Source organism: Chlamydotis macqueenii, chromosome 1 (assembly GCF_036417535.1).
Source record: "Chlamydotis macqueenii isolate bChlMac1 chromosome 1, bChlMac1.mat, whole genome shotgun sequence".
Lineage (NCBI taxonomy): Eukaryota > Metazoa > Chordata > Aves > Otidiformes > Otididae > Chlamydotis > Chlamydotis macqueenii.
The window spans coordinates 89,001,061-89,017,998 of NC_141556.1; the positions used below are offsets into that span (position 1 = coordinate 89,001,061).

Here is a 16,938-nt window from a genome sequence, read left to right on the forward strand (position 1 = left end):
TTAACCATAAATAAAGGGATTAGATTAAAAGAGAAACATATACCATTTTTCTTTGATATTTATTCCAGTGGTAACCTTTATTGGAGTAACTCAGTAAATTTAAGACCCAGAAAGTGATCGTTTGGAAGTAAAATTAATTACATTATATTGTGATTTGTTTCTTTGAGAATTTTACTGGCCTAGCATTGTTTGACTGATACCAACTTAGAAGGATGATGGAGTATAGTGGGAAAGGGAACATGACCATAGAAGGGAAAAAAAAAAGGTTTATTTTAGCTAGAGGAGGAACAACTGGCAGCACTTTTTCTTGCTGAGGGGTCTTCTAGTCTGGAGTTGACAGTAGCAGAAGGAAAAAGCCTATTGGGTGCCTGGGAAAGAGAAAAAGAAATCTAAAAACTGCAATGAAGTTTTTTTCTAATAAAAAGCCTATGAGGTCTGCATTGAAATGTGGTATTTTAGAAGTGTTGGAAAAACAGGGAAGAGCGTAGGATGAGAGAAGTGGTGTAGGCTTGAATCTTAGTATCTGTTTTTTTCTTAGGTGTTGCAGATTAAGTTTTCCAAAAGCAAAAGGAAGTATTCATGCCTTCCCACACCACCACCCAGGAGAAGCAAAGCAGAACTAGCCAAAGGACTCCCTTATGATTTGGTATGTTCTTTTTCTCTGGAAAGACAGGATTAATTTCCAGTCCAATTAGAAAGCTAAACTGTACCACATCACCTGGCTACAGTGTGAAATCCTTTCAGGACAGTGTTTTGGAAACGGAGAGGGCACATATACTGGACAGGTAAGCCAAACTGCTTGGTTTGATTTAAACTAAGATTTTATTTTTTTGTGGGATGCAATGTTCTGTACTTGTATTGTTCAGTGCTGCAAATGATACCTTAGCAAGGGTAATCATCAGCTTCTCCATTTGCCTCCTACAGACCAGCAGGAAATAGTGAAGGGAGACAGAAAGCCAGGAAAATTAAAAAAAAAAAAAACCAAATATAAAAATGGAATTAAGGATAGAGAAGGATCTAGGAACAGGTTGAAAACTAGAGGGGGCGGGGAGAAAGTAATAAACCAGTGAAGGAATTTAGAGGTGCTCTGCAAGCTTGTTGTGGCTAGTAAGTCCATAAGAAACAACTGGGGAAGACAAGTTGAGAAGGCCTGCAGTCATGCCTTCATTCTCTCCACTTTCTTTTATATCCCTTGTGGTCCATGTCACTAGCCTGTCACTCTGGCATACTTTCCTTTTGAGATCCTCAACCCCAGCAGGAAGAGGCTGGTGCACTTAGCAGTTGGTATTTGTATCTGTGTGTGGCAGGAGGATAAGCATTAACAACAGAGAAGAGCCTTGCTTTCAGTGCTCTTCACAGCCAGCTGGTAGGAGAAACGTTACTTGGATTCTGCAAGGCAAGGAGATGTTAGTGCTGCTCTTCAGTGGCTGAAGTGGCCTGATTTTACAAATGGAGCTCCACTGGAGACCTCCACTCTTTCATGTGTTCACACATACAGATACTTGAAAATAAGCCAAATGTTGACAAAACTAATTTAGGTGGAATTCTATTGTACTGGAACTCTTTTTAAAAAATCTATAATCTGTAAACACATTTAAGAATGACTACAACTGTGAGATAAATCTTTCTGATTTCTTTCCATGTTACCTGAAAGTACTTAAAAATCTACTAAACTGGTAAATATAAATAGTGTAAATCTACCACTGCAATACAATATCTAACACCTAGGAGTTAGTAAAGCTGTGGAAAGTTCTTCCCAATGAGGTATTCTTGTTTAAGTAATCTTAAAATAGACTGTATAAAAGATAGGACATCACACTGCACAAAGGAAGACAGCATGGATGATCTAACAAGACTTTCTCACTTTCATGGCTGTGTGACTCTCTTAAATTCACAAGTTTAAATGCTAATTGTGTCTGATTCTTACTACATCATGAAAATGGCGTTAATAAGCAGACAAAGCAATCACTGGGCAACTACCTCTTAAGTACATTACTTCAAGAAAGGAAAAGAAGTTGTAGCTCCCCTAAAAAGTTGGGTTTTTTCTACAGCATATCACATCCCCTATGATACATCATTACTGCTATTTCAATCGCTGCAGAAGAATAATTTTCTGTGAACTGGAGCATACTCATCAAAGACTGCATCCTGCATGATGACAAGAGCTTCCCTCCAGCAAATTAATGAACTGCATGCTCACAGCTAAGCACCCAAAGTCTCACTGACTTCAGTGGGACTAAACTTAATTGTTCCACTGGATTATGATAGTGTTGTCAGATCAGAAGGTTGGAAGACACTTAATAATAATATGATTCTGCCTGGTTGTTCCCCAAGAACAAGGGAATAACATGTCTACTAACTTATGTCTTTATAAAATAAAGTTTAGTTAAGGATTTGGCCAACAGATATGTAAACATTTTTCAATTCTTTGACTGCTAGTATCTTTGTAGAACAAAGAGAGATAGTGATGGTTATTTCTAACATGAATACCCACCAAAAAGATAAAGCTCACTTCTTCCCTTCTCTGGGCATTCCTTTAACACCATGTAAGAAACAATCAGGAATCAACAGGAAAAAAAAACAAAAACCTGCCCACTTACAATTGATGGTTTTTCCAGGATTGGAGTGGGTGGCCGAGGAACAGGCTTTTCTACTTTTTCAAGGAAACGCAGGGGCTTCTTTGGCTCCTTGACTTTATTCTTCTTCTCCAGTAGTGCCTGGAATAGACATAATATTTAATCAGAACTGAGCACTATAAGGCCAATCCTCTACATGCTGGTCACACTGACTACAGGGAGCTGAAAGTATTTTGAACTTTGCAGGCTTGTGGCTTCTATTTCTTACTGCACATCAACTGAAAAACTGAACATGGCCAGTAGATGAAGCTATTGGTTGGTCAGAAGATACTGATGGGAACTTCAAAATCGTATGTAAGAAGCAGCCCAGTGGCGCCCACAGCAACAGTACAGTGGACCAAGAGCGAAAGGGAAGCTAACTTGCCTGCGAACTTCCTTCTACCAAGAAAATTCACAAGCCCATTAAGAGTGGGTTTTATATTGCTTGCAGCTGGTTGGTGGCAGATGCCAAACCTTGCCAGCCAAAACAGGCTGGAAAAAAGAGTGGAAATGCCACCATGGCCTCAACTCTTTCAAGATATTTTCAAACTGTTTAGAGAGCCAAAGTCCTGCCAGCTTCCCATCACAAGCTACTTAGAACAAGATACTCAGATAATCATTTCCAACTGCATGGCAATGCTTGCCTGCTGTAGGACATCACACTTCAGCTTGCAAAGAAAAGAGAAGAGAGTATGGTACACTTAAAGCTCCTTCAAAATTGTAATCTTACTACTGTATGGGTTGGATCTGTAGTCTTTATTACTGAAAGAACAGACATATTCCAGCAAGGAAACGTGTACCTTTTTCTTTTCTCGCCCTCTCTCTTTCAAATGTTCAAATACAGGATTTCACTAGGGAGTGAAACCAAAGAAAAACTTAAGAAAAAAAGTCCCATGCAGAACTTCTCTCTCCAGTAACAGGAAATTGACGGCACTTACACAAAATTTAACTGTTAAATTAATTAAGTTTTGAAACACTTCTTGCATATTGGATCTGACCTTTCAGGCCAGGATAGCTAATTGCTCCAGAAAAGGAAAGAGATTTCTAGGTGACAGGAATAAAATGCTTTATTATTGAAAACTTCTGAAATGGACCATGTTAATAATGTAAGAATCAAACCTATCAACTGCTTATAAGCTCACGAAATGGTTACAGCTCAAAAATGTTGAGAGATTTTCTGAACTGTTTCTTGTATTTGATGACCTTACAGCTCTCTAGCATGAAGATTATAACAGTGCTTGCTGTGATTTATAAGGTGTTTTGTATGATGGGGAGGGGGAAAAACTGAAAGAAAAAAGCTGCTGTAATTTTGATTCTTTTGAAAACAATGGCTCCTATGTTTATTAGTACAATGCTGCATTCATAGGAATTTTTCTAGTAAAACCTTAGCCTCCAAAAATATTTCTTGCTAACCAGAATAACAAAATAACTAGAATAATAACTTTTAAAGACAGAAAAATCTACGAGCACTTCTGACAAAAGCGAATTTTTATTAATGTAGATTTGAGAAATACTGCAGTTCCCAGAAGTGGTTTCACGTTTTCACGTCAGCACAGTCTAGTGCCTGCTTTGCTATCTTTACTAAGCCAAAAATGCTTACCATTTGCTTTCTCTAATCTGAAGTTTTAAGTTACGTTAAGACTTTAATGTAAGAAAAGAAAAAGTAAATGTTTTTTGCATTAACTTGTTCTGCCTAACATAACACGTTACTGTTTTTTGAAATAGGGAGACAGGGCCCAAGAATCATTGTAAAATATTTTATTTAAAAAGAAAAAAGTGCCAAATTTCTGAACAACATGCTTCAAATGTTACTGCTTTGAACTGTCACACACTAATTTTTCTATATTACCTTTTTCAGGTAATAGGTTTAGAGTCATGGTATAATCTGGTTGGATTGGACAGTGAAGGACCACCCATTTCATCTCCTTGTCATTTTCTTGGCAAGAACAGCAAATGGCACCCATGCTTTTGGCTGTACACTTTAGCTTCTTTGCTAGCTTCTGATAGAAGCAGAACTCTTGACACGTTAGCGGCATGAGAAACAACTCTTTGTTCAAATAAATAATTCTTTAGATTTCTTCCTTATCTTCTCTGCGTTCCCTTTTCCACAAGACACTAGGTATATTTTATTTTCATGTTCAGCACAGAGTATACAGTCACGTTTCTCTTTCTTCCTTTTTGCCCACAAATGTAGAAGTTGAGATCATTAAGGACAGACTGACTACGTCCTTTGCAGTGCAGCACGGCTGCTGCATCTTGGCTGATCGAGACTGACATAATAGCTCTTAGAGCCTGTCTGAGCATGAGCCAACTAACACCATGTTGGAGATCTGTTCTTGATGAAATAACTGCTTGAACAGGTTTTCCTACGCTTTGAAGTTGGCAGAGATTTTCTCCAGAGACATTCTTGGCCCCTCTACTTCTCCACCTCCTTTCAGCAACCAGATAAAGGAAAACAGACGTGATGAGAGTTGCACTTAATGCTGAGGTGAGAGATTCTTTGTTCTTACATCATCTTGATCCAGCACTTTGAAACTACCTGACGCTTCACCCATCTTGAGTCACCAGAGCATACAGGGTCAGCCTAAAGTCACACGTTGTTCTGCACTGAGATTTCTTCTGGCAGCTCCTCCATTCCTTGGTATATTCAGTTACCTAGTTGCATTTCTTTCCTATATAATTAGCTGTATCACTATGCTATCTCCTTAATGCCTTGGATTTTCACACAAGTCTGTCTATATAATAGCTCACTTAGATTCCTTAAGGCACTGTCATCTGCGCTGGCTAGGAACTAGCTTTCCTTGTCCTTTTACAGATCTGTCTTAGGATACAGATCATTGTTTTTACTATAAATCCTGGGTCACTCCTGTTTCTGACATGTTCTCTTGTTTTAGAGCATTATTCGAAGAATACTGAGTGTACATAATACTCTTGCAAAAGGTTTCAGGATGGTCCTCAAAAAGTCTGCTTCTAAAAATCACTTATTTTTGGCTTAGTTTCAAGTCTGGAAGAAGCTGTTCTTATTCTCAAGAGGACACAGATCCTTTTTGTAGTTCCTTGGATAATTGCTTATCCCTTCTTACAAGCTTTAAGTTTAGGAAAACCCTCAATATGGCAAACCCAGAGGAACATAATGACAACTAGTTCATCTTGCCACTTGCTTGGCCAAAGAAGCAAGCCTTGGAAGCTTCCTTTATTAAAATTAATTTCTTCTGAGGCCAAAATTTAGCATTCCTCCTCTATTTGCCACTTTCTTCCACAGGGAAAATGAAAGAAACTCATTCCAGATCTAGATCACTGTGTACCCTCTACATTTTCTAGAGTTCTGCTTTATTTCTGGGATTATGGGAGAAAATTTATAGATTAAGTGTGCTAGGACAGCACTAAAAAGAGAAGAGAAAACTGGTCTAGCTGCTCAGCTATAGAAATAAAGCAACGCAGGACCCTTCTACAATGATCCCTAACTGCCTGCTTTAAACTTCTTTCATACTATGTGTGAGTGAGGTGACTGGGACTGCTTATGCCAAGTGATCAGACAGTTCTCCTCTCAAGTGCTAAATTCTGTTAACTCAGGTACTCTACACCCTTTACTGCCCTGTTCTAGACAGTTTCAGTAGCTTATGAGGTGGACTCATCAGAGAGGCCACCCCAGAACATGCTATAGCCACTAAACTTAAAAGCAAAAGCCTGATGGGAGGAGTGACCAGTAACAACACCACAGAGCTCAAGTGCTAATTAGGGCAGTAATTTCTTGTTACTCTGAGCAGAAAGTTTGTTTATATCCAACGGTGGCTGAGGCAATCTTGGTGTTTTTACAGTATCAGTACTTTCTGCTTGTTTGGACCCACCAGTCTGGTGTCTACTTCTGTATATCTAAAAGCAGCAGCTAAATTTTGCATAGTGTGTTTATCATCTTTGCCTACAAAGGAAATGCTTTGTGATTTTTAAAACATATACATTTTGTCTTTCTGTGGAGGGGAAATGAGTATTAGTTATATTAGCTGCTCAGTTGCTATAACTCAATGTAGATAAAGTGATCCACGTTGATTTAAGAAAGAAAATATGCAGAATCGTCTGCTTTTGTTCTGCATTCTATCTCTCTTTGGCCACTAATTTTTCTTTCAAGAGACAATATTGTGCAAGCAGCCAGAATTAGGACATACTCCTCTGTGACAACAGACTCTGCACTGTAGTCTTTCAAACCATGAGAAGTATTTTGAACAAACAGAATACAATTGCTGTAATGGGAATTCAGCTCTGAAAGCTTAGGCTAATGTTCTGCGGCCTATGAGAACCATGCTATGATCTAGATTAGACGTAGGCACTACTTCAATTTTATGCAAAAAGCACCCAAACTCAAACTATTGCTGTCGTCTTCTCTAAAACTGTAGTGAATTAATGTCCTTAGTTCTTGAATTATTCTTGTAGCACTCAAGATTTTCTTTGAAAATTTTCCTTCTGAATGATAATTAGATGCAATGTTCCATCTTTTACAAGATCCAGTGGAATTTAAATTTGAGATAATATGATTTATTTTTCAGAACAAGATTTCAATTCAAAATTCATTAGTAAAAAGTTACTGTCTGCGTTGAAAGTGTTATTAAATTACACTAAACCAAGAAAGTATACACATAATTTCCAAATATGAAATATTTCTTCACTAAATAAAGCATAAGTGAAAGTTGCCAAGCTTTACAAATGAAATTCAATATTTTTCAGAGATACAGCAGCCAGTCAAGAATATGCCTGATTTTAAAAAAAAAAGGTAGCCCTCAACAGCATCACAAGAAGCATTCTTAAAAGTACATGTAATCTACAAGTATTGTGATTGCAGATGCAAATGAGGCACTTCTTTCCTCAGTAGTTAATTGCATATATGGACAACTAATCTGCATGAACGGTTGTGATAAATTAAGAAATGCAAAACACTATTAGCATGTTTACAAATCAGATGCTGTTGGGGAACAACAATGATGTGCATCCACCGTTCTGACCTGATTTTATGAGTGGGATCATTTTAATCATGCTTTGCTGCAGGTGTTTTTAGAGGATGTACTTAAAATGTACATTTTAAAAAATGTACAGAATTTTTAGACTATGAATCCAGATTTGGTTTATTTAATTATTAGTAGTTTGACAGTGTAATCAGTAGGGTTGCCACTTGTGCATTATAAAAGCAAGGAAGAAATAAGAATGAGTAAATGGCAGCAGAGAATTTCTAACTGACATAATATAGTCTGATCCAAATACCTGATCTGTAAGAAGACAGAAGCAGCTATGCTTGTTTTCTATGGGGTGGGAGCAGAAGCACAGATTTTGGAGAGAGAGAATACTGACAGACTGAGTTCCAGAGCAGTACTAGTCATGCCTAGAACAGTTTGAATGTTTGATTCATTCTGTCCTTGAAGTTGTCTTAAAGAAAATATGAATTTAGCACAGGAAATTAGGAGAAAGCTTATGCATATGTCTTCCCAATTGCATTTCTGAGCAACTGAAATCTAAGAGGAACTGATATGCTGCTGGATTCAGCCCCATACCTGGTGAACTTGTGCCAGCTCCACCTCAAGCCTTGCTGATCTTTTGATAAATCCAGTCTTAGTGGTAGTGTGCTTAGGTTTTGGAGCTTTCACCTTGAGCTGGGTGACAGAATCTGGGAGAGATGCTTCCAGTTCACAGAGTCCTAAGAAATACAAACAGCGATTGAGTAATGGAGTGGTCAGGAGAGAAATTTGAGTTTTGTTAATATTTTAAATAAATATCTCATACAAACTAAGTCTTCCAAAATACCTTACCTGTAAAGGTGTTAAGATAGAAGTTCTTTACCACGTAGCGTTCAGAATGGTTGTCTGGGAAATAACCAATTCTAGACAAAGGAGCATATGTTTGTGATGCAAAGTCAGTATACTCTTTGATGATATCTCGTCTCTCCAGCTTCCCCATCACATTATTCCTCTTAGCTATCAGTTTCCTGAGCACTGAAAGGGAAATACAAAGGTGAGAAAGTTCTCCATACAAATAGTTCTAAAAAAGCTGTATCTTTGGAAATTCACAAGAGCTTTTCTAGTTAATACAAAAACATGACCTGTTTGACTGGAACAAATGCTGGCTATGCATATCTATATTGTACGAGCAACCTGTTTCATCTTCAGTAAAGACTGCAACCTTGTGAAAATAGAAATGGCTTGCCTGAAAACTAAGTCTCATACTGCTGTCTCCCTGTCTTTCAAACTTACTCAGTGCATAGTCATGCTGAATCTTTTTTATTTTCTCTTCTTTAGCCTTCTGATGACTTTGCCAGTGGTCATCCAAGCGCTTGGCATCCAGCTTCTTCTGATTCTCCTCTCGCCTCCGCAGCAGCTTCTTTAAGATTTCCAGTCGAACCTTCTGCAACCTGCAAGGAAAAAAAAGACCAAGTATGACCTACTGTACTCCGTAGTGTTCTGTGCAATGCTGTAATCGTAAATCCTACATACCAGCTGACTACTTTACACATAGCTCATATTGCACTATGTTGTATTTAATATTTCATTTTAAAAAGTGAATTTAGATGAAAAGTATTGTGGTAGCCATCTCTTATATTAAATATAACAAAAGTATCCCTTCCCAAAATAAGGGGATTTTCACATAAATAAAAGGCTCGTACCCTTCAGCCAATACCCTAAATCATCTTGTTCCTTCTCTATCAGCAAATAATTAAAGAAAAAAAGAGTATAATAGTATAACTGGACTCCTACTTTTCTATTTCCTGTTCTCTAAAGGCCCACTCCTTCCTCTCCATATCATCCATCATTTTCCTCCTCTTTGCGATTTGCGAGGCATTGTCCATGGCTGGAAGAGTTGCTTCCCATGCACGTTTTTCCCGGGCACGTTCAATCATCTCCATCTCGGCTAGTCCTGCTGGTAGCCCCCGACCTTACAGGGACAAGAAGCAATAGCTTTTTAGAAGAATGGTGAATCCAGCAAACAAACACCACCAAAAAGTATTTGAGAGCTGGATGGGGAGAAGCCCATGTAGTAAACACAAGCAGAACTGTCAATAGCCAGAAGTAAATACTTCTAAGGCTAGGAAAATTTTACAGTATGAGGAATGGCAGGATCTGTGTTGCTATAGCTTAGTTGACATGAACACTAGCACTTCATTCCTCTACTGCAGGCTGCAAAGGAGGAAAAACTTTTCCGAGAAGACACTTTGTGAGAATGAGCACTTTCTTTGGCATGTCCAGTGCCCATCATTATTGCAGGTGGGACAGTGTGAGATGAGGATCACAGGTATATTCTGGGGCAGCAGTGTTCGTACTGTTTTTTTTTTACTGATGTCTAACTCAGAACAGCTGAAGAACAGTAGCTAAACAGAAAAACTGCTCCTAGTTCGTATTTGCAAAATACAAACTTTTTATACCTTTTTATATTGAATGATCTCAAAATTCTTTATTAAATGCCCCAGAACAGTGCTATTAAGTAGGAAAAGATCATACTTATTTTAGAAATAGATAAAATAATGCGGCCCAAAGGAAGACAACAAAGGGCTGCCAAAGCAGGCAATAGACTTGAAACTTGACAGTGAAAAGAAAACAAACCTCCTGGTAAAGAGATGACATGATTATTATCATTTATCTTGATTTTACAACTCACCCCAAGTGAGTGTAGCAAGTGTCAGAAGTTCAGGGACTGAGCCACTGGGGACTACATATTCAGGGGAATAGGGATCTGTCTGGGCTTCACCATCCCTGTAATCTGTCTGTGTGCCCACAGTTCGTAACTTGGGACCAAAGACCTTGCTGTCTCGTGTAGCTGAATGGACACAGGGCTCCGTCCTAAAAAGAGATGCAAGATGGAAGAACATGTGTCACAATAAAAAAACCCTGCAAAAAAAACCCCCACCAAACCAGAAACACAACACTAAGTCAAAGGCAGGATATCCAAATATGTTTTATCTTAACATTGCTGCCAATCATGTAAATTCCATTCTCTTTAGTAAAAGCAGACTGATGCTACACTGAGTCCCCTGAAACCTCGCTCCTGAGGTAACCAATCCAGAAATCTTCTGGTTTCAGCTCTCACAAGTTATTACATGCACATCTTCCCTATGTGTCCATTCTAAAGCTTTGCTTTTAATGGGCACAAAAAGTAACTAATGGTTGAGTGTAAAATGAAGTAGGACTGCTTCAATTTAGCTTACATGTTTGTCTTTCCAGCAACTCCAGAACAAAAATTCAATTCTGACGTAAACACATGCAACTTCCATTGACTCTGCTAGGAACTGAATTTTCTTATATCCACTTGAAATTTGATCCCCCACTGAAAACCACATTAGATTATTTCAGGGATGCTCTACACCACTGAACAGTATCAACAATAACAACTATCACAGAGATTGTAATAAAATATCAGAAGATTTTCCAGCAGTATCACTGTACTGGAGAATCTTATTTGCATTAGTATCTCTTCTAGGATTCAGAGACACTTAACTTTCTGTTTCAGGCCTCATAATCACAACATACTTGAGGCACATGTCCTTTACCCACAAAGCACTACTGATATACTGCAAGCAAATTCTGAAACAGTCAGTCACCCATTTCCTCAGGAATTCTCAATGGTGAACAAACCCTTACCTCTTAATAAGTTTTTCCTGTTGGTTCATTATGAAAAATACTGGTGTCGTGGTTTTGTTTAGTAGGGGGGGGCCTAAGGTGGCAGCTTCTGTAGGAAACTGCTAGAAGTCGCTCCCCTTTGTTCAGGGGATTTGGCCAGGCCTAGGGCGGACCCACTGCTTGCCAAGGCCGAGCTGATTGGTAGCAGAATGTTCCCTGATAACGCCTCTGCGATAACGTATTTAAGAAGGGGAAAATAGAAAAAAAAAAAAAAAGAGAAGAGAAGATGTGAAGAAGCTGAGCGGGGGCAGAGGTGCAGAGGGGGAGGCGCGAGCCTCATGGGCCTTGCAGGCCTCACCCTCTGGCCTCTCGCCAGGCAGTTGATGGGCCCGACTCAGTCCAGCCCGGCTGCAAGAAGTGGAAAGGAGATGAGAAGTGAATAAGATGTAAAAAAAGATCCTGAGAGACATCTACCAGCCTGTTGTGAGGAAGGGCTGCAGACGCCAAGGTCAGTTCAGAAGGAGGGGGAGGAGTAATGTGGCTCCTGGCCAAGATTCCCCTGCAGCCTGTGGTGACGACCATGGTGGAGCAGGTTGTCCCTCTGCAGCCCATGGAGGTCCATGGAGGAGCAGAGATCCACTAGGAGCCCGTGAAGGACCCCATACCGGGGGAGGTGGATGCCTGAAGGCAGCTGTGGCCCGTGGAGGGCCCGCTGGGACAGCTGTTTCTGAAGGGACTGCACCTGTGGAAGAGATGACCCACGCCGGAGCAGTTCCACGAAGACTGTGGCGTAGGGGTGGGACCCCACAACGGAGCAGGGGAGGAATGTGAGGAGTTCTTCCCCCAACCATGAAGCAGCGGCGTGAAACAACATGTGATGAACTGACCACAACCCCCATTCCCTCTTCCCCCCTGTGCCGCTCGGGAGGGGAAGGTGGTAGAGATAATGTTAAGCCCAGGAACAGGGAGGGGTGGGGGGAGGTTATCTTGTTCTCTGTCTCATTATCCTGTTGTTTGTAGTAATAAATGAATAGTTTTCCCCAAGTCGAGTCTGTTTTGCCCGTGACAGTAACTTTAAGGATTTCTCCCTGTCCTTATCTCAAACCTCGAGCCGTTTTTCCTTATATTTTCTCTCCCTGTTTTCTCGGAAGGTGGGGGGAGTGAGAGAGAGACTGCATAGTCTGGTCCGATCGGGGCTGAACTACGACAACTGGTCACCAGTTAAACAGTTTCCCAATCTTTTTCTGATGAGATGTGACCCATTACAACATTAATGTTTCAGAACTCACTACTTACTTTGCCATTGCGTACACAACATTTAGTGGAAGATTAGAAGGAATGAGAGGTCTGAAAAGAGAGAATGCAGATGTTAGACAACAAGATCATTACAGTTTGGAAAAACTGCAGTCCACTCATATCAGTGGATTGTTACACTGATGTTCCAAAACTCAGATTCTGTAGTTGCAGGTTTAAGGATTGTGCCTGAATATTAAATAATTCCTTCATAGCTAAGGAGAAATAGTGAAAGTTTCACCAGTAGGATTGTTATTCTTCTGTCAAAGCAGAATGTGGAATTACAAAACAAGACACTAATTAAAAGAAGTTAGTTCTGAGTGTGCTCACAACATTTTGTGTATGTTTCACTAATTAGTTCACTTTTTTGACTTTGAGCTTTTGAGAGAGGTTTTTTTTTTTAATAACTTCTTGAAATCCTGAAATGAATTCCTACAATCAGTTGGTAAGGTAAGCTCTTTTGGACTTATCTAATTTGATTGTTTCCTTTTTGTAATATTTTATGAAGTATCTCGAAAGTGATACGGACTCAATGACATATAATAATTCCTTCTTAGGCATTCTTAGAGTTTGGATATTGCTTTTCACTACCAATTTCCTTTAGCCTTTGAGAGACTTTAAAGCTTAATTTCAAATTGCAGAAGATATAATGTTTGTCCTTTTCCTGTGTTGTTAAAGGAGCCATGAAGAACTTCAATTTATTAAACTTGGCATTTTTTTACTATTTAAAGTGGACATATTGGCCAATAGCTGCTGACTTTAATAGTTAATGCAATTAACTATATGTGATTAAGTTGAGAATGTTTGTACGCTAGCTGTTGGTTCAGATCTTGAGTCCATTGCTGACATGCAGTCTCATTCTAGAAGGAGCAGAGCAGTCCTGCAGTAGAGGACATTGATGAACAGTTAATTGAGGAATATTCCTTCTAAGAAGGCACCTTTCCAGGAATCTGGAGAACCACAATGGTTTTATGAGCGTCTTCTTCATTTGTGTAGGAGGATCTAAAGCCAAAAGCTTTCTAAAAATAATTATTAAGTATAGAATGCCTTGTACATTTACTTATGTGGTAACTCATTACCTGAAAATTCTGGCATAGTGTGAATTTAAAAAGACCTTGTGATTTAAGATTTTGTTACTATTTAGATTTTCCATAACAGTGATCAAAGGACTAACAGAAAAGACAGAAAAAAAGAAGACTCTGGCATTTATTTAGGTGCTCTTTAAACTGCACAAAAGCAGCTTCTAAAGACTGTTTCAAATCAGTTTGTTCCTTACTGTGCAAAGTATTTGTAGCGATTCCTTCCATTAACTTCAGGATCTTCATACACAATTTGAGGTATCTGAAGAGAATATTGAGCTCTAAAAACCAAAATACAGGATATCATTTAAGAAGTACATTCAGAGCAGTTCTGATCTTTTTTTTTTCTTATTCCTTTTTTAATTAAGAAAAAAATCTCTCTCTCTACTTCTCTGGTTGCATAGTCAAACACGCACACCACAAATTCCACAAAGTCCTCATACTTATACAAGTAATTATATTTTGCTTTTTTCATACTTATATATATAGCAAAATAGTTTGACACTTTGGGTATATTTCCCACTATGTGTGGGCAAGAAATGATCATTTGCTGCCTTTAATAAAACTTTCTTATGTGTTTGTCATGAAAAGGATTGGCCACTTGTAAATGCTTGACCTTGTAAACCACTTTTATTGGGAGTGGCGGGAGCAAGCACATTTCCTCAAGAGTGAAAAACTTTCCATAACAGAAAATATGCATAAAAGAGTAGAATGAACAAAGGGGAAGACTACCCCTTTGTTACAGGTTACAGAGATTTTGAGCAAATGTGGAAAATTTTAGAATCAGTAATTTCAATTTGAATTCTCCAATAAAGGAGAAAAAAATAGGATGACCATGTGAACGTTTCAAAACTTATGCTGGAACAAGCATATCTTTTGCAAGAACAGTCTTTCTTCATTTTTTTTCCCCATTTTGAATTTAAAGTAGGCAAACTGTTTAAATTTAAATTTTTCACTATAACATCTTGGAGGGTTTTCTCTATTTTAAAGCTTTGCAAGACCATGAAGTAAACCTCATTAAGGCAGTCAGTGAGAGAATGGGTAGAATTTAGTCCTTTGAAAGCTATGCATCAGGATTGCTATTTGATTTCACAACCACTTTATATTCCAGTCTTACTCTTCTCAACCTGCAAGCTGGTTAAAGACAAGAACAGAAGTTCTTTAAAAAAGAAAAAAAGCCCATATCATGCCATTAAGTTAAGTAATTTCCTTAAGCTATGTATATGGCAAGTCCTGAAGGTGATGTTTTTATAAGACAATTTTTGTCAACTTGTAAAAATCCTGACCTCAGATGTATGGATTGTGGGTGCTGGAGTCGGTTGCTGCTGCCTAGTTTTAAAGACAGAGGTATCTTTACGGAGATACAATTAACAATCCATAACATTGCTCTACATGTATGGAATCAAAACAGAAGATTCCATGCTGAGATCAGTTGTCTTTGAACACCTCATCTAAGCCCTGCAAGCTGCACTGTGAAACTCGAGGAGTCACAGTATGGCTACCCACTACAGCAAAGCCTACAGAGAGATGCTTCGTTAACCTCCTATGACATACAATTTACTGCCAAGGTAAGTTTAAAGTCATCTCTTCCCAGTGCTTTCAGTCATATCACATAACAAAAGAGAGGGGAATTTTTCAGGATGCAGTGCCATAACCTGAGATACTTGCTTAGCACTAATCAACCTATTATTGTGAAGTTGTGTTTGTAATTCAAATGAGTTAATTGAGCTGATGGCTAGTTTCACTAGCTGACTCTTTACACATCAGACTGTTGCTCCATCCAGATGGATTTGCGTTTCATTCAGCACAGGTGGGCACTTATTCTTATGATCTAACTTTATTAGCATAAGCTGTTCCTCCTGTTATGGTATAGTTATAGGCACAATGGGAACCCAGTGAAATAGCCCCTTTTATTCCACAGATCCGGCCTCTTGCATGTCCTTGACTTAGATGTGCTGACTTTGCTGAAATAAATGAGCATTTATGCCTGGTAACCTTGCAAAGGCAATGCAACTACTAAGAAGACAGCTGGGAAATATTCTATCTTCTGTATCAGCAACACTGTCAACCAGGGCAGGTTGAAACAGAGGAGATGTATTTCTCTTTTTTTTTTGTTAATTGCAAGACATTTTGCAAATACATGTTGTTGAAACATAAACAAATTTTAAAGCAGCACAGGTGTCAAATAAATTCTTGTTACAGAATAGCAGGCAAAATATAAGAAGCCACTGAGCTTTTCATGTGCTTGGGACAGTTTGAAATGCTGAAAATAAAACAAGGGGGGAAAAAAGGCTCCAAAATTCTTATTTTCTTAAGGAAATTATAAAAATATACTTTCAAAACTGAATAAAACCAGGTGTGAAATCCACTGCATCACTCTTAAAGATCTTTAATTACTGTCTGGCATGTGGTAGAACTGTTATCAGCAACCCCAGAGCATGCATCATTTGAAAAGCCCATGTTGTAAAGTTAGCTTGTTAATGCAGCAAAAACCTCTGAAAACAAGTACCTAAGCTGATGCCTGCAGTCTTGAATACAGCTACAAGAAGACTCCAAAAAATGGACAGTGTGGCAAAACACGTGGGTTTTTTTAAATATTTGCTGAATCAGAAGCCCAAATTGTGATGCCAGGAGAAAGTTCAACTAAGAAACTCCTGTACTAAAAATGTGGTGCCCTGGTTAAGGCCCCATACACCCTTGAAAGAGCAGCAAAAGTATTCTAACCAGCTGCAACTGCACAGGACTAAAAGGAAAGTAACACACATGAGTCACTGAAGTCTTCATAACTTATCTGATCTATAAGAGATTGAAATAACTGTCTTCTCTTTCCCGGCAGCCGCTGCAAAGCAGATAGCACAGGGATGAAGGAATGTGCAACATCTACCCTGTTAAGAAACAGATAGGCAACCATACTCCACAACAGCTGCCATCTCTTAATTTCAAGGGAAATATAAGTAGGAGCAAATTGCAGTCATCTCCACTTCGGTGTGCTTGGGTTTTTGTTGGTTTTGTTTGTATGTTTGTTTTAAATTATACAGCCATAGAACACTTACGCAGCGTGCTGCTGAAGAGCCTCCAGGCACTGCTGAGTCCTCTCTCGCCACCTTCGGTCAATAAACGGAGGCACTGGATCTTTGCTCTCCAAGCACATACTGTAGCCCGGGAAATAGATCAAGCTACTAAACATACTTCCCAACATTGATGCCTTTACCTAATGTTTGTGTGGACACAAAGAAGAGAGGCAGTGATTTGGTGATTTCAAATAGCATTAAAGAGATCAGAATTTCAGCCTGCTGTGATTTACAGGACTGCGCATTTGGGATGGAGAAAGAAGAAGGCATATCTATGCTAATGATGTCA

At 38.9% G+C, this 16,938-nt stretch overlaps 1 protein-coding gene and 1 long non-coding RNA gene across 3 annotated transcripts in view; one reads left to right on the forward strand and one right to left on the reverse strand.

Moving 5' to 3' along the window:
• The window catches only part of CFAP91 (cilia and flagella associated protein 91), a 32,329-nt gene that overhangs the window by 12,047 nt on the left and 3,344 nt on the right, over positions 1-16,938 (reverse strand). For both annotated transcript variants that reach the window (XM_086769017.1, XM_086768940.1), the window contains 9 exons: positions 16,632-16,789; positions 13,776-13,859; positions 12,503-12,553; positions 10,248-10,429; positions 9,350-9,527; positions 8,849-9,006; positions 8,408-8,590; positions 8,153-8,295; positions 2,601-2,717 (listed from right to left, as the gene is read on the reverse strand). In XM_086769017.1, the coding sequence (XP_086625143.1) occupies positions 2,601-2,717; positions 8,153-8,295; positions 8,408-8,590; positions 8,849-9,006; positions 9,350-9,527; positions 10,248-10,429; positions 12,503-12,553; positions 13,776-13,859; positions 16,632-16,789 (1,254 nt within the window). The remainder of the gene's footprint in view (positions 1-2,600; positions 2,718-8,152; positions 8,296-8,407; positions 8,591-8,848; positions 9,007-9,349; positions 9,528-10,247; positions 10,430-12,502; positions 12,554-13,775; positions 13,860-16,631; positions 16,790-16,938) is intronic.
• Positions 544-9,278, forward strand: LOC147602198 (uncharacterized). The gene is made up of 2 exons (XR_015261292.1): positions 544-785; positions 8,894-9,278. It is a non-coding gene; the product is annotated as an uncharacterized LOC147602198 (long non-coding RNA).